Consider the following 18,489-nt stretch of genomic DNA (forward strand, 5'->3'; position numbering starts at 1 on the left):
CATTTATATGGTGTAATGTATTTGAATTTATTTTCATTATTTTATACTAAATTAACATTATTTGGGGGCCTTTCTCAGTAAATAATATTACACATTCTTCATTTAATGATAATATCAGTGTTTGTGTGAAATGTAGTTTTTTAATGAGTGACATGAACACAAGCTCTTTATTTTGGTGTTTCAGTGTGAAGAATGAGCCAAACTTCTGCTGAAATTCACAGAACCCAAAGATTGACGTGAGGTGCTCATGAACATGCTCAGTCAAACCAAAGTTTCTCTAGCGAGTCAGTCCACTGTCGGTCATGTTTGGGACGCTCTCGGGAGGTTATTTCCAGTCATGACAGTGCAGCTTCTATCTACGTGAACAGGGAAACACAGAAATCTGTAACACGGTTCGTCAAGATTACGATCAAAGAACATATTTCAAATCATCAATAAAATCTGACAATACTGGAATCATAAATTGTGATTCTTTACCTCAGATTACGCTAAAACACGCAATTTTTCCGGCTTGTATGGCTAATGCACATGCGCGTTCTCAAGTTGATTGACAGGTGATGTCTGTATCTGAAAGGTGATTGGCTCTTTTACCTGTAAGGCGGCACTTCCTATCTACATTCGTTGACCGTTGAGCGCTCCAGTTTCTCCCATTAATTTAAATAGAAGTGACTCGTCTCTGCTAAATAATCTCTGGCCAAACTCTCCAACAGCCCGACAAATGGAAATGGAGAATGGTTCCTTTTTTATATACTGTAGTGCCTTTTTATTGGAGTAGGTTTTGAGGGTTTAGGCTTCACACAAGTTTGTAGATAAATAAGTGTTTGCAGGTATCATTAATATCATAACAGATGTGGCTCATGATTGACCAGCGCAGAGGGGAAGATTGAATCATAATTACAGGGTCATCACCTCATGTGTTGAAGTGAAACATAAAAGCAATATTTCTTCACAATAGCAATAACTGAACGCAAGCCAAAAACTGTAATAACAATGAATGAACAAAATAATGTTTACATTTTAACAGGACTGAAGGGTTCATCTCTTTTCTGTTCCTCAGTTTCTGATTGTCAAACTACATGTCAAGTTTCAGACACATTTATCTAACCAACTGAATGACACACAGTAGTGTGTTGAAATATGTGCTATATGGATGATTTTCTGTTTTATAGTTACAGATCAACTCTCCAGCACTAATTAAACTCATCTGAACAGATATAAACAGACACTTTATATTCTAGATCATCCTAGTTAACACAATTCATGTGTTTGTGATCAGCTGCTCTTCATTAATTACATTATCTTAAACTTTGTTTAGCATTAATAGAGTTTTCTCTTGCGCTTTTGATGAACTGTGACATTTCTGCACATTATCTGTGTTTTTACATTTACATGTGAACAATAAATACAATTACTGTTAATAATATAATTGTACTTTATTGACATCATTCATGAAGACTAAAGTAATAATGTTTGTTGTTTTCAGTGTGTTCTGTGGATGATGTTTAATGTGCTCTGAGTGAACAAACAGAAAGAAATCAGATAAATGTTTCCTTGTGGGAAACCTTCTCGACGTGTTTTGTGTTATTGGGGATACCTGTACACAAAAACGTCTATAAATCACCCTTTAATTCCAAGGATTTGGACCCACCTGACAGACATATACATTTAAATTCGTCCGTGTGATTGGTTCATCCTGTGCAGCGATGAGAAAAGTAACACATATCTTGCTAAGACTACATTTCCCATGAGGCTTTAACACCGGAAATGAGTGCCGAGCGCGCACGTGTGCTGAGACTGACAGTGCGCGAGCTGCAGGAAACTTCTTACCCAAACGGATTAAATCGATTAACCTGATTAAATACATTAAAGTTATTGATCGATACTCACGGTGAGTGCTGTATGTGTTGTGTGAAGGACACCCGCTGCAGTTTATTCTGTAAATTATGCATTATGAGATTGTGTATTGTTTATCCTGTACTTCAGTGAATCTCAATGCACATTTGAGATATTTCTATTATTTAACACATCCAGTTCAGTTCCTGGAGTTGATTCGGTTGGTAAATAAGGGAAATAATATCCAGTACTGTGAATATTGACTGGAATGGACTCCGTCACTTCCGCGTTCTGCCTCAGTGGGCACATTTACTTCCGGCGCTGATAAAAGCTGTCGAGATGACTTAGGGGAAAATTACTTTTCATACGCGTTATTTAAGTTTCTTTAAGGATTGTATTGGATAATGTCCATCTCACATTGAGACACGGAGCTGTTGCTCCATCCAATAAAAAGATGTGTTTTAACAACGTGTATTTTAAGATATTTCGATCACAATGAGGGTGAATATTCACAAGTCAAAGATCAGCACTGTTTCCGACTGAATTACACATGAAATTATTTTGATTCATTTTGCTAAAGTATAGCCCTCTGTGATATCATAAATTAATATAATATGACAATTGATGATATTGCATCTTTACAGAAAATATTGGAGTGAACGATCATATATTTCTTAACATAGTGACTCTTTAATCATACAGATTGTTTAATAGTAATCAATAGTAGTTTATTGTATTCTAGTTGCAGTATAATACAATTTTCGCTTTCAGTATAATTTACGTTAATTGATGCAGTAATTTGGAATAAATAAGTGCATTAACTGTTATATACAACTTTTGATTATTAATATCTATTAGTATGTTGAAATGAACATTTGCTAAGATTAATAAATGTTAACAAATAACCTTATTGTAAAGTGTTACCAACTGTGTTATTGTATCATTACTTTTATGAGTATTGTGGTGTGATATTACAGATTATGTGAATAAAAACCAATTAATCCTCAGATGTAGGGTTTTTCCTCAGTAATGCTTTACTCATGTGTAATCTCATGCTTTGACTAGGGGGAAAATATAATAATTTACACAAAAAATCAGTACTGTGTGAAGTGTTCTCGGTGATGTTTTGTCACCCTGCGGATGGTGCGGAAGAAATCTGCTCAAAGCCGCTCACAAAGATGGGGAACAGCTTGCTCCGCGCCGCTGTCAATCCCACAATCCACCTTGCGAAACGTGACGCTCAACTTTCATAGGAATTAATTAAAAATGCTCGCTCGCCTTCGGTCAAAACACGCCAGTGGAAACGTACCGTTAGCTGAGTAACGGAGCAACTGTCCCACATCATCTTCTGGTGATAGTTTGTGCTCTGGAATCAATTGTTGTTGTATTTCTCTCTTGTAAATCACTATTCAATCACTGGATGTAAATACTCTGCGCACAGAGGAAGTCTTACACAATGGTATAGCAGTGCTCGGCCTTTCTGCAAGCTTCAGATTGAATGTATTTACACTTTTGGAGTTCATTATTAGGATCTTTTTTTAATGCTTTTACTAAATAAAATCACATTTGTTTTGATAAATCACTTAATTTTAGGAAGAATAGTAGTTTGCTACAACTCTTCATGTCAACTGGATACGATACCGGAAGATTGTTAGCCCCCTGAGATTTGACCGGAAATACGCAGGCAACGTTCCGTGCATAGAGTCCATAGAGCGCAACAGTCTGTTTCCGGAAGTAAATATCCCATGCATTTATCCCATAGACCAGGGATGTCAAACTCAATTCCTGCTCCAAAATGCCTCCTTGTAATCTTCAAGCACTCCTGAAGACCATGTTTAGCTGCTTCAGGTGTGTTTAATTAGAGTTGGACCTAAACTCTGCTGGACTGTGGCCCTCCAGGAACCGAGTTTGACACCCCTGAAATAGACAAATAGATTTTCAACGATAACTTATAAACCTTTAAAGACAGACCTACCGTGAGCTACGAGGTTGTTCATCGATAGTTTATACTTCCGTTGAAGCCATCTGTCTCTGTTATTTCAACATCATTGTTTAAAAATCATGTTTGATAGCAGAATTCATGGTAAACAACTATATTACCCATGGTACAACAGAGACAAATCCACTAATCAGAGAACCGCGGCCAACTAAACCCCACGAAACGGAATCAGAGCGAACGCCCACTCCCATGATGCACTGTGAATGATGTAATCGAGTCGGTCTCCCTTCACTCTTAAACTACTTATATATTTGTACATATCTGAATATTTGGCAATAAACGTCAATTGTTTCTATTCTTATAATCAACAAACTCAAATGAATAGTTTTACATATTCCCATCGTTTTTTATTCAATGACATCATTGGCAATGCATCATGGGATAGTAGTTCATCCCCTCATGAAAGACGGATGAATCTTGAAGTCTGAATCTTTGTCTTTATGTCTGATTTTCAAATACTTTTTTGCTCCAAATCAAAGTTTGTGATGTTGTAATTCATCTCACAGATGGTTGCTTTGATTCATGTCTTACAAGATTTGATTTATTAATGTTTGTGTTTCAGATGACTGGGGCCAAAGACCGAATGAGAGAAAAAAAGATGAAAAATCAGCCGAGAAATGTTGTTTACAGTAACACAGGTGATATCGGTGTTTATTGATCACATATAAGTGCTGGAGAGGCTTTATTCCTCAGATATTAATGATATTATTGACAGGGCTGTAGCTAATGGGGTAATGACTCTAGAGTCCCACAAAGAATTTTAAACTGTATTTTTAAATATTAAAGTGACCAAGAACAATATACCCTTTCTACAGCCCTGTGATCAAGTATTATCTGAATGATTGATTGAAAGTTCTTCTGCAGGTCGCACTGCTGGCAGAGGTCAGGGGTCACAGGCAGGCGGCTGGGTCAGAGGTCATCAGACTGGAGGTCAAAGTTACAGCCAAGATCTGCCCAAATACATCACAGGTGATCGATAACATTCACTGTTAAAGAAATAAATCAACCAAAATGAAAAATTCTGTCATTTGTTCACCCTCATGATGTTCCGAACATGTATGACTGACTGACTTTCTTCTGTAGAGCACAAAAGATATATATATTTTGACGTCCTCTTTTCAACGCAAAATGAAGCTTACGGTGACCAGAAACTGTCAAGCTCATAAAAGGACTAATAATCACATTAAAAAAAAATCATAAAAGTAGTCCATACGACTAGTGTGTTAAAATCTATTCAATCTGGCCATATCGTGAACGGTTATTAGACAAAACGGATCCATATTTACACAAGTGGGAACGAGTTTTGAGAGCTTTAGTAAAAGGAAAGATGAATAGCGTCTTAAATTTTGGTCTGTTCCTGTTTTTCCATTCACTTTCGTTGGAAAAGAACAGCATGAACATTCTGCCAATCTCTGTCTGCATTTGTGTTCCACTGAAGAAAGTCATACGGGTTAGTAATGTAATCATTATAATGTTCTTGTTTTCTGCAGCGTGTCACTTTGCACAAGCGCGTGCTGTTGAACTGAACGCTATGTTGAAGGCCGTCAGTAAACCTACAGGCAGCTGTCACGTGTTCAATGAGCTGCCAAAACACATGCGCAGACGAGCCATGAGTCACAACAGCAAGAGACTGCCGATCCGTCTGCGAGAGGGCGCTCAGAGACTGGTACTGTCAACCCTGCACTTTTAAAAGTGTGTTGTTTCTGTGCCAAGTCGAAATGTGATCTGTTTGTTTGAGCGGCCCGACACGGCAACATTGACTCAACCAATAGGGACGGGAATTTAGGGACGTCCCAATTCTGATACCGGTTTCGGAATCAGGTTGGATACTGCGCTTTTGCATCAAACACCGATACTGTCTGATGTACTAATGTCATTGTGTAAACATTCAGCACACAAATTAAAATCGTGTTATGTCCTAGTGTGGTTATTTATCTAAAAAGTATGCGATTGAATAAATGTACTGTTTACTGTCTGCATGTGCTGCACACTTCTAAGTGAATGTGTGAAGCCGACTGTTGATACACTGAAAACACATTATGATCATCACACATGCAGTTTATAGCAGATGAGATCAGAGCGTATGATCAAAATAATGTTATGTTGAAATTAATTGTTCTATTTTCATTTGAAGTTTCAATGATTTTATTTATTTAGACACCCTTTTGATGATAACATTGAATTAAACTGTGGAATATGGAATTCAGAAAATAGCGATTTTTAAAAATGACACTTTTGTCTTTTGAATAACAGTTGCTGAAATATAACAAACACGCTGTCCTTAAATCATCTCTCACATTATTGTATTTGAAAACTGCAACATTACAAAAAATAAAACTTTCTCGGCGAGTTCCAAATAGGAAATATCAGCACAATAAACTGTAACCATTGCACTCTTATTAAAAAGCCTTTATCACATGGCTCAATATAAAAGATAAAACGGCTCTCCTACATGTTTCGGGGTGAGCCTTCATCAGGGAGAGTAACAAACTAACTTCACACAGGTGACAGTAATATCATTTAGTCACATGATTAACTTGTTAACTATAGTGTTAAACATTCACTGTTGTTACTTGTTTTCCTACTCAAAGGGAATATTACAAATAACAAACTCAAAAGAAATACAACCAAAAATAAATGATAGAAAAGTACTAAAACCAGGATATTTCATAGCATTTTACTTGTATATGCAAAAAGTCTCTCTTTGAAATTTTTGTTCTGTATTACCTGATTGAAGTACTTATATGGTCAATACCTTGTATTTCAAGAGTAGATGGATTACAGTTGTGCATTTTAAATGTTTAGCCATAGGATACTCCTCCAAATGGCATATTTATGTTCAGCCAGGAAGCATCAGTACTCCATCAGGACGTCCCTTCAGAAATGTGATTGTCTCGTCTTAACGTGTGTAATCAGAGATGTTATGAGTGAATAATTGCAGTCGTGATATGAGAGGTTTGATGAGCAGATGATGATGATCAGTTCTGCTGCTGGAACGCTGGAGTTACATCATCATCATCATCATCCGTTGTAACTACCAGTGTTGATGCAGGAGGACAACTTGAAGATGTATTGCAACTTCAGTTGTGTGTGTGTGTGTGTGTGTGTGTGTGTGTGTGTGTTCAGATTGCACGCAGTCAACATGCCACACAGAAAGAGAAGCAGCAGCTGCCCAAAAGCAAGAGTCGTCGAGCTCGCCGTCGTCATGGTAACCTGCTGCTGGAGTTTAATCGCAGACAGAGGAAGAATAAGTGGCTGGAGACTCACATCTGGCACGCTAAACGCTTTCACATGCTAAAGAGATGGAAGTACTGTCTGCCACACACAACCACCGCAAAGACCTTTAGAGCCAGTTACAGAGCCATGAACACACACGCATTACTGCAGGTAACACACACACGATTTCATGACAACATGCATCACTCACTGTTTCATTGTGTTTTTGAAAGATGATTAAATGTAGAAAAGTTTTTTTAAAACACACAGCTGCTTCTGAAACTGTTGATTGACAGGTGAGTAGGCGGTTCTTTGCTGTTGTCCGCGTAATGACATGTTGTCTGTCAACAGGGCTGAGAAACTAAATGCAAATTTGTCAGTTAAATATTTGAATTATAAATTTGAATTCTATTCACATTTTAAAGACTTCATTTCAGTTAGGGGTAAAAAAGCAACAAGATGTCAGCGATCAGCAGAATTTTAAATCGATGTCTCTTAAATCTACAAGAGGGCACAAAAAAATTAATCTAAACCAAACAGAACTGTTAAATTGTTTATATTAAAGAACAAACCTGTTAACAAAAGTGCATACAAGTATTAAATCAAAAGCCATTTGATTAAAAACAGTGTTGGGTAAGTTACTTTAAAATAGTAATCCACTACAAAATACTAATTATCTAAACATTGTAATCAGATTACTTCACTAATTACTTAATTGAAAAAGGTAATCACATTATTAATAACTTTTAAGTTACTTTCTAAAACACATTTCCACTGAACAAATTCAGTAATGTCTGTATTTCTTGTTCATTGTTACACAAGTCATTCACTACAGCGCTTCACAATGACTGGGGCCATAATTCATGTATTTAAAAAAAATAAAAAAAATTCTCCCAATCTGGAGTTCCCAATGCGCTCTAAGTCCTCATAGTGGTGTAGTGACTCACCTCAATCTGGGTGGCGGAGGACGGATCTCAGTTGCCTCCACGTCTGAGACCATCAATCCACGCATCTTGTCACGTGACTTGAGCGCGTTACTGCGGAGACGTAGCGCGTGTGGAGGCTTCACGCTATACTCCGCGGCATCCACGCACAACTCTCCACGTGCCCCACCAAGAGCGAGAACCACATTATAGTGACCACGAGGAGGTTACCCCATGTGACTCTACCCTCCCTAGCAACCGGGCCAATTTGGTTGCTAAGGAGACCTGGCTGGAGTCACTCAGCACACCCTGGCGTAGAACTAGCGAAGTCCAGGTGTGATAGTCAGCGTCAGTACTCGCTGAGATACCCAGACCCCCTATAATTCATGTGTTGTACATAAATAATATATTATAAATACGCATAACCCTATAATGTACTTAAAAGTAAATTAATTGAAAGTCAGCAGCTGTTATCTGATTACAAGAACTTAAAATGTAATGGATTACACTACTTTCTTGACTGAAGTAAATAGATTACAGTAACTAATTACTTTGTAATTGGATTACACCCAACACTGTTTGCTGCTCTTGGGGTGTGGGTGTGTGTGTGTGTGTGTGTGTGTGTGTGTGTGTGTGTGTGTGTTTCAGGATTTGTCATATTTCTGCTGTCTGGAGCTTCAGGGTCCTGAAGAACACTTACTGCGAGCACTCGCTCGAATGACCAGCAAACATACAGGTGTGTGTGTGTTTGTGTGTGTGTGTTTGTCTCTAGAAGTGAGATAAACATGACCACCATACATGAAATTAAATTGACCAATTCATAATTAAAATAAATAATTTGGATAAATTCTAGGTTTCTTTTAGTGTTACGATTTGTCTTTTTATTCATTTGAGTTGCTTCGTTTAAAAAACAGAATCTTTTACGTCCCCATGTAGATACACATGTTTGTGTACTTCACTGGACACATTCAGTTGTGTGTTGTTGTCATCTCTTAGCTCGTGTGTGTGTGTGTGTGTTGTAGGTCCCACATTTGCAGCATTGTCGTGTCTGTCCGGTGCGCGTCAGGGAAACATTCATCTGTACAGAGCAGATCAGTTTCCTCACGGTTCTTTGGGTTCTGCTGACTTCCTGTGGAGGCCCCGGGCCCCTGACACGACACACAGACAGCTGTGGATCTGGATCCATCCGGCCCTTAAACAGGTTAAACATTTAAGATAGAAACACACACTAACACAAGCACATGTGAATTACAAGTGTGCAGTCCTGTTTGTGTTGTTGTGTTACTGTGGCAGTAATAAACATCAGAACTCAAGGGGACATTCCTTCAGATGTGTGTGTCATTGTGTTATTCACTTTAAACATGTCGATAGTATAACTGACTTTCTTTAACTGTTGTGTGTGTGTGTGTGTCAGGATGTGCTCTCAGAGCTGCAGTTAGTGTGTCAGTGTTTGCAGGTTGTGTCCGTCTATAAGGAATCTCAACTCGTTGAGGAGGTGTCTGCAGGGAGGAAGAGGAAGAGAGATGATGATGTTGAGCATCCCTCTAAAAAGCTCTTGGGTGACGCGACACAACCTGCCGGGACGCCTGTGAGCTGGAACTCCAGTGAGACCAGCGTCACCATCAGGTGCTCAAACACACCATCACATGATTCATCACCATAATCACCTCAGTCCGTATCATTAGTCATGTTTGAGCTGGGTTCAGTGGTTAAGATGGTTAATATGAAACATGTTCTTGTACTGTTGTGTGTCAATATTAACACATCACAGAGTTGATCAAACTGATCCGGTTTTGTTTGTTGTTCAGTGCGCACACACACACACACACACACACACACACACGCACATGTACCGTTACTGGATTCATATGAAATGAGACGCTGGTGTGTATGAGTGTCGATACCAGCGGATGAAATTTGCACCCCCCAAATGCTGGTGTTTCATGTGTAATGGCAGGTAATTTTGCTTATGTAGCCGCTACAGTGGCGGCGATCTGTAAAACGTCTCAGAGTGACACATGACAAGAAATGCTGTTAGACACACAGATGCATGCTTGAAGAAACACTTTAGATGATATTTTGAAGAACAGGTGAAGGAAAAGCCGGCAGTGTAATATCGCGTTGTAAATAATGCAATATTTGCAAATCGATATTTACAGATATTCCACAAGACAAATTAATAAGTGTTTACACGAATGATCCTAATTTAAATGTTCTTAATATAGTGTTTCCTTGATATAGTGACTTTGTGATTGTGAGTCCCTGATTTGTCCTGAGCAGTGAAACTTCTTAAATATTCAGAGTTCAGTACAAATCAACAGCATTGGTGGCATAATCCTGATTACTACAAAAAATAATCGTCGCATCCCTTGTTTATTTAAAATAAATTAATCTAATCAGACACTTACAATGGAAGTCAATGGGGTCAATCTGTAAACATTAAAATACTCACTGTTTGAAAAGTATAGACACAAGACGTAAACAATATGTGTGTTAACATGATTTTACTGTGATTAAATCACTTACTAACCGCATCTGTGGAAAGATATAGACAATTTTACAACTCTGTTGTCATGGCAACGTAACGCCAGTAAACTGTAATTGTTAACACACATATTGTTTATGTCTTGTGTCTATACTTTTGAAACAGTGAGTATTTTAATGTTTACAGATTGACCCCATTGACTTCCATTGTAAGTGTCTCACTGGAACACACATTTAAAGAAAAGGAGGGACGAGTCCAAATTAATTTTTGTGCTAATCAACATTATGACACATGCTGTCAATTGAACTGAACTTGTATTGAACCCGGAATATTCTTTAAGAAAAATCCTCCAGATTCTGCACATTCTTGGGTTTCCCAGCATTGACTTCTTCCCAACAGTGATTTATATGAGGGACTCAAACACAACTATAACAAAAGGTGTGAACATTCACTGGCTCTGTTTACATGTACATCAATACTCAGATTATTGCAATAATCAGTATATAAGGAATAATCCGATTTAGATGTTTACATGATTTGGGCAAACGTCTTCAGTCCCGTTTACATGATACTTGCAAATACTCTGATTATTCTGATGTATTAATGTTTTTATTTTATTAATATTTATTACAAAAAACTACAGCTTGGCATGAGGTAAATTATTCGGTCAGTTTGAGTGTTTTTGAACAGTTGCTTAAAAGGAATCGGTTCATAAGAGTCATTTGTTTGTGAATTGAACTACACTGGGTTCATGGATGTTGTTGTGTTCCACCCGTGAGGACAAACTCAATAGATGTTTCCTGCCATTATTGTGCGGTATATGGTCTTTATCTCTCCAACATTCAATTCAGACTGCAGCTGGACATTTGTAAAAGTTAAAGAGACAACGGGTAAACGTATGCACTCAACTGTGTGTGTTTAATTCATGAAGCAGGTCGTTTAAAAGGGTTCATTGTTTTAGAGATGGACTGAAGTTTCAGTTGATATTGTGATGTGTTGAATGTGTGTTTGTGATCTACTGGATTATTTCTCTCTACTGTGGATGGATTGTTTAACTGTATGTCTGGTTAGGGTTAAGATTGGTTATAGTTAGTTATTACTCAGCACTAACCCTAACCCTCGAGCTCTTCTGTGATGTTATTTCCTGTTCAGTGACCTCACCATGGAGATCTTGCGCTATCGTTTGATTGGTCCTCTGGCCCACAGAGTGCTCACAGACACACTTCAGCTAGCCAGTGAGGTGAGAGATCCGGAATGACATCACACTCATGCTTGTGTCATGTGTCAGATATTCACCTGCTGATGACTGACTCTATTTCTGCAGGATCAAGAGTCGATCGAGCCGTCGAGTTCCTGGTGGACCAATCACAGTCGAGATCAGAGACACATGAGCGTCCATCGACAACAGGCAGAAATATTCAATCTGCTGAGAGGTGAAGTCTGTCATGTGACCGTGTGTGTGTGTGTGTGTGTGTGACCGTGTGTGAGTGTGAGTGTGTGTGTGAGTGTGTTTTATGGACCATTATCTCTAGCAGTGAACTAAATCTGTCATAATATTCCTTTTTAATAACATCTTCAAATTAAAAGTACACATTTTTCACTAAAGTATATAATGTTTGTGTTAGTTTGTAGTCGTTATATGATGACCATAGACATCTATTGTTTTTATTTTAAATCACACTGACCTTGAATCACAAATGTCTCTGCTTTCTAATGATGTCATTTTCATGTTTCTATCCCAAACCGTTGTCAATATATAATTTAAAGGATAACTGTCATAACTTTTATTTAGAAAACAGCCTTGAAAGATTTCAAACAATTTTCAGACATTATTTGACACAGTTGGAAGTTACATTCATGGATACATTAAATAAGACAAAAACAGTTACAAAAATATATTATACAGGGACATCTCTAAGAAACTGTGCTAGCTTTACTGCTCCAGACACTTTGAGATCTTGGCAGTGTGATACTGAAGATATTGTTGACTTTTGTAGGACAGATTGCTTGCGTCACTTTAGATAAAAGCGTCTGCTCAGTGACTAAATGTAAATGTAGCCGACTGTAGTATTGATGTCTTACTGTGGTGGAAACACTAATCGATTAGATTGATCATTTCAGCCGACTGCATTGTGTCTTTCAGAATCCCATCGGATGTTCATTTGTTGTTTTTCTTGTTTTAGTTGCTGATCAGAGAGACACTGTGATTACCTGTGCAGCTCTTCCATCTGAATTGTGCTTAAAAACATCATTTAAAGTTTGAAATTCATCATAACATTGACATCATTAGAAAGCTGAGACTTTGATCAAAAACATCAGAAAACTAAAATCAAGTTTTCTACCAAATTTCATGTTTTCCAAAAACGTCCCACTGTGACTTATGACTCATTTAGTTTGAGTGTGTCACACATGATCTCATTTACATGAGGACACATGCTTATATACAGCACATTATAGTGTGTGGAGTGTGATGTAAGTGTGTGTGTTACAGGTGTGTGTTCAACAGCAGAGCTCTCAGCAGGTTGTGTGTTGGGACTGACTGTAGATGACCCCAGACTCACTTTACCTCAGAAACGTGGTAAAATCGTCTCTGACCTGCAGCAGAGTACAGGTACATGTGAAACACACACAGATGTGTGCAGCTGGAGGTGTATGTGTTTATTTGACTCTGAGCTCTGGGAGCCGCTGCGTCTCCGTGCAGATGAACCAGGTTCGAATCCTGGCAGAGTCTGATCAGAGATCTGTCTCACTCTCAGCTGCCTGTCTCACTGCATCAGTGCATTATGAATATTTCACTGTGGAATCAGTGTTTGCCTGCAGCTTATTCAGGTGTGTGTGTGTGTGTGTGTGTGTGTGTGTGTTTGTTAGATGATAGTCGTGTGAGGGATTTGATTCTCAGAGGAGTTGCAGCTGACTGCAGTGAGAGCGCACTGTGGGATGCGTCTGTCCGAGACAATGTGACACACAACCGTATATCAGAGCAGGTAAACACACACTGACTCTATTGTCTTTCAGAGGTCTCATCATTCATTTTCTCCTGTGGTTCACTGGACTGCTGCTTGTTTTTAAACTGAACTGCCTCTTTCTTCTGTGGTACTCCTTCCAAATGGACCTTTCACATTCCCAAATACCTGGAAAATATTTTAGTATAATAGAACTGTTTGACTGTTGCTAACAAGGTTTTTGTTACATGCACAAAACATGGAAACGATCAATACTCGGAATAGGAATCAGATACACATTCGTATCGTTTTGTCACTGCCGTCGGCTGCACATTGTGAAATGACATCAACGGTTAACAGTAAACATAAAAGAATCCATCACATACTGTACTTTCTCTGCATATCTGCTGTCATCTCTGCTTTGTGCCAGTGAAACAGTTCAAGTATTGATATAGTAAAGCACATGCAGACTATGTACTGTATGTATGTATTTATTTATTTATGTAGCAAACTGCTTATCTGGAGGTGAGAAACTACTGTCAAAAACACACAGAAACGACAAAATTAAAGCATGATTTAAATGGACGCATGTGTTTTTGCTTAAATATTACACTTGTTGGGCACATAAAATGTCCTGGAAAATTGTGACTTGAAAAAAGTGGGAATCCTGTGGAAAGTTGCATTCCCATTTACATGCACTGTGTAATCGGCTTTCCCTTTACTCCAGTAAACATGCGGCTCGGTCAGTAAGCAGCTTTCTCCAAAGTAACAATGCATGCAAATAACAAACATAATATCAGAGGAAGACTTTGCTATTTTATTCTCTATTGTTTTGTTTTATTTCCAGATATTCCAGAGTTGTTACGTTTGTTTTCTTAACTTTCTATTACGACCTGCAGTGGAATTGCGCTGCAATAGTGAAGATTCCCTCTTACTTAAAACTCTGGGATTCCCCCAGTGTTCAAAGGAATATATGCGGATGGGAGGAAAAGTAGTCAATATTTTAAATTGATGTGTATATATTAATGTATTTTATAGTTTAGAAACCTGTGTTTGTGTGTGTGTGTGTGTGTGTGTGTGTGTGTGTGTGTGTGTGTGTGTGTGTGTGTGTGTGTGTGTGTGTGTGTGTGTGTGTGTGTGTGTGTGTGTGTGTGTGTGTGTGTGTGTGTCAGGAGCTGAACAGGATGAGGAGCGAGCTGTTGGTTCCAGGTTCGAGTCTGTCTGCTGCTCCTCAGTCTCGTGTTCCGGTGCTGTTGGTTCATCACGCGGGTCGCATGCGTGGCATCGAGCGTCTGCACTGGGGCTGCGGCTGGGATCTGCTTCTGCCTAAGGGATGGGGAATGGCATTCTGGGTGGCTCTGGTACAGACTGACAGAATGATCATTATTCATGATGTGTTTGAGTGATGATGAAGTTGTGTGTCTCACAGGAAATAAGTGTCACTACTCATCCAGTGTTGTAAAATACAGTTTGATTTCATGAGCAGAGATCTCTCAGTTAAAGTGATGCACGTTTCCTTCAGTTTGAACACAGATGCTCATAATGACGTTCTTTAAAAGTATTTCACTCTTTAAAATGTTGATTTTTACAGTTCATCACTTATAAAACACACTTGTAGTGTGTGTCCAGATGAGAGCTGACTGATTGTGTGTGTTGTAGGTGTATCGTGGCGTGCGTGTCGGTGGTCTTCACATGAGTCTCAAACACTCTCAGTTTAAAGGCGAGCCGCACTTCCCACACGATTACCCAGACTGCCCTGCAGGCGCGCTCTTCCAATCAGAACAGGAGGCAGAGCTTCTAGAAAAGTTTAAAAGGTGACTCTTTTTTTCTTTTTTTTTTGCAATTTTGGGAAAAACAACCTACTGAAATAATAAATTCAATTCTGTAACGCTTTGAAAAATAATGTATTTTTATGTCCTTGAGTGTACCAGATGTCTCAATCGTGATAAAATATAACTTTTCCTGAATATTTCAGACGCCCTCCGTCAAAACGCACCAACTACATCAAACATGGGTGCCTGGCGCCATTCATTTGCCCCTGGCAACAGCTGACGGAGGAGTGGGAGGAGCTAGTGAAGCTGAACGAAGAGACTGCGAGCAGCTGCAGAACTGAACCGCCAGACTTCACTGTTCTGAGGTCAGACATGTTCACAACTCCACTAAAACAGTTTTAGTTAATAGTCACATGTCTAATTTGCTTTCTATATATTTTTCTATAAGATGCAGGTTCGTTTTATCTTTAAAAGCATGCACAAATTAATCATTAAAAACTAAATCATCAGAAGGTGTTCACCTAAAAAAACATCTTGAATTTCTGAAAATGCTGACTCAGTAGGACATTGCTCCTTTTTCTAAATGGTGAGTGAATAAATGTGTACTATGGTGACCAGCATACAGTAAAACATATCTCCAGTATATGATGTGTTGTTGACTGAATCTATACTTACATTAAACATTTAGAATCATTAAATCATTTCATATATATAGCATGAGTTCTGTTTCTGAAATACAGGCCAATCTTAAGACATTAAAGCAGCTGATGTCACGATGAAGATCTTCTGTGGAGTAAATGAGCCGTGACGGAGGAAAGACGAGACACTCTTTATTTAAACCAGTGGTTCCCAAACTTTTTCAGTCAAGCCCCCCTTTACGAATCGAAAACTATTTGTGTCTGTAAACAAGAATACAAAAGATAAAACTAAAGTTGATGTCATTTTGTTCAAATGTAATTGTAATTAATTACTTATAACTGATTTAAATGCAGTTCATGATATTCAGAGAACATATTTCTTCATTCGAGACTTGAGTTTCCGTCTGTTCTGAGCATGTGCAGACCTCATACTGTGTGTGAATGAGAAATCACACTGTCTGTGTTTGCAGGAGCGTGAAGGTTTTGCGGCAGCTGTCGTCGTGGTGTCGCCCCTCTCGTGGTCAGCGAGCGTCACAAAGGAACTCTCCTCCGCCTCTCACCCACGTGACTGCTGCGGTGCTGCGGCAGGAATGGGGGCGCAGTCTGGTGTGGGTGCGTCTGCGTTTGTTGAGTAAAGGACAGCCAGCGCTGCATGCCATGGTGTGTGTTCCCACGACCTCTGACCTCCAGATGCTGCTCAAAGATGGACGCAGCAGCGGCCCGCAGGAGCCCCGACACAAAGACCACCTGAAACACCTGTGCAAACGCAAAGCCGGCCCTAAAAATAAAGACTCCACCTCTAAAGACTCTGACCCCGCCCCTTCTGTGATCAGTTCATCACTTGTTCGGGGGGTGTGGCCGCCGCCGCTGCCGAGCGTGCTGTCTCACTGCAGTCGTGTGACGCTGGGCTGGGTGCAGCAGGGTGATTTCTCTCTGGCGGCAGGTGCCGGCGAGGCGCTGGCATTCATCAGTGTGTCTGGACTGTTGCACACACTCCTTCAGCAGCCGCAGGAGCAGCGCGGTGTTGTTCTGCTGCGGAACCCCTCATCACTGCAGTACCGCTACGCTCAGATCAGCATCGATATTTAAACCAGAGACTGTCACGTGACCGAGCCGCACTGTGATGCGTTCAACACCATATAGATCCTGTTTGTGTCGCATCTCAAAGACTCGATGTGCAGGAGTGCATGCGCTGAAACTGTTTACACCATTTACTTTGGGAAAAACATTTCCATTGGAGGTTTAATTTATAGTTTCTTTTTTTTTTTTTTTTTAAGTGCTCTGACATTTATGAATGTGTAAACGTCTGTGATTTGAGAGATGCAGTTATGATTTACTGTGACCAAATTAATTATTTCAGCATCATGTGTTTCATCAAATATTTAGTTTCTGTTTAGGTCACACAAATGAGTGTTAATGAATAAATCTTCCAGTTGATAGAGATCAAATACAATCTTTGCTCTTATTTATGACAACCCAAATACAAGCACTTTGTGATATCTGTGCGTGCGTGAGTGTTTGCGTGCGTGTGTTTGTGTGTGTGCATGAGTGTTTGCATGCGTGTGTTTGTGTGCGTGCATGCATGTGAGTGTTTGCGTGTGTGTGAATTTGCGTGAGTGTGCATGTGTTTGCATGCGTGTGCATTTGCGTGAGTGTGCATGTGTTTGCATGCGTGTGTGTGTGTGTGTGTGTGTGTGTTGATTGAAGTTCTTATCAATTTCATTGGTAATTTGATCATTTGTTTGCTTTACACACTCTTGACAGAAAAACATAATTCTATAATTTGCCTCCTTCAAAATCACCACAGGTATCGCCAGCCACCTCACGATAAAATAAATATTGCGATACTTTGTGATATCATGATTCGATTCCTTTTCACAAGCTTTCAATTCTAAATGATTTGGGTATATTTCAGTTATAATGTTCATTTTGTTCACATTCAGTATGAAAGAAATTCTCTTTCAGCTAATGCTGTTATTAATTATACAGGGGAACTTCTAACTTGGTAAATTATGGAAATATTTTTACTTTTTCATCAGTATGGTCAAAATAAACAATCAAGTTTTCCATCAAAAAAATGATGTCTTGAAATTGCATATATTGCATAAAAACATTTTGTTACATGTTTATTGTTTACATTCCTAATTTCTACTATTTACTAGTATTTACATTGATATGCAGAACAAGTGCTAAAGTGTTACTGCTCTTTAAGAACAGCGGCAGAGACTTTGACAGAAGGGTTTGTTTTGGTCGAATGGCTTTTCTGCATTCGTGCTATGTGTGATTAGAATTAAATGTTTATTTTTGTTGTTTCTGAAGAACAGAAAGGATATTAAAAGAGACATTATTCAGTGACGAATGGATTGTGTGGATCTCGTGTTTGGACACACATTACCAATACTGGACATGAAGACACAAATAGTTGAATATAAACATCGATGCTAAAGGATTCACACAATATCGTTTTCACACTGTAGTTTATTACATATTTGAAAAAATAGATTTGGAACAATTGCAATTCTCTCGTGACTTAGACGTGTATTAAAAATAAAACCTTTCAAAAACTCCAATTGAGTCATTCAGACTTGACACACACACACACACACACACACACACACACACACACAGGTCATTAGTGCAGTTGTCTGTTTGTCCTGCGGGTGGCGCTCTGTGTGAAATAT

The 18,489-nt window shown here is 38.9% G+C and overlaps 1 protein-coding gene across 1 annotated transcript; it reads left to right on the plus strand.

The window, feature by feature from the left end:
• Nucleotides 1-1,758: 1,758 nt before the first annotated feature.
• pop1 (POP1 homolog, ribonuclease P/MRP subunit) lies at nucleotides 1,759-18,268 on the plus strand. The gene is made up of 16 exons (XM_051720183.1): nucleotides 1,759-1,888; nucleotides 4,395-4,470; nucleotides 4,697-4,801; nucleotides 5,323-5,498; nucleotides 6,959-7,219; nucleotides 8,620-8,707; nucleotides 8,994-9,172; nucleotides 9,386-9,597; nucleotides 11,609-11,696; nucleotides 11,781-11,889; nucleotides 12,948-13,067; nucleotides 13,325-13,440; nucleotides 14,571-14,759; nucleotides 15,058-15,212; nucleotides 15,374-15,535; nucleotides 16,279-18,268. The coding sequence occupies exons 2-16, from the start codon at nucleotides 4,395-4,397 to the stop codon at nucleotides 16,895-16,897; spliced, it is 2,655 nt and encodes an 884-aa protein (XP_051576143.1). The 5' UTR covers nucleotides 1,759-1,888; the 3' UTR covers nucleotides 16,898-18,268.
• Nucleotides 18,269-18,489: the final 221 nt, after the last annotated feature.

Source organism: Myxocyprinus asiaticus, chromosome 16, assembly GCF_019703515.2.
Source record: "Myxocyprinus asiaticus isolate MX2 ecotype Aquarium Trade chromosome 16, UBuf_Myxa_2, whole genome shotgun sequence".
In the NCBI taxonomy this organism is placed as follows: Eukaryota; Metazoa; Chordata; class Actinopteri; order Cypriniformes; family Catostomidae; genus Myxocyprinus; species Myxocyprinus asiaticus.

Coding starts and splice junctions, on each gene's coding strand:
- pop1 (XM_051720183.1), top strand. CDS start 4,395: ATGACTGGGGCCAAAGACCGAATGAGAGAAAAAAAGATGAAAAATCAG. Junction 5,499..6,958: donor GAGAGGGCGCTCAGAGACTG/GTACTGTCAACC, acceptor GTGTGTGTTCAG/ATTGCACGCAGTCAACATGC. Junction 13,441..14,570: donor ACAACCGTATATCAGAGCAG/GTAAACACACAC, acceptor TGTGTGTGTCAG/GAGCTGAACAGGATGAGGAG.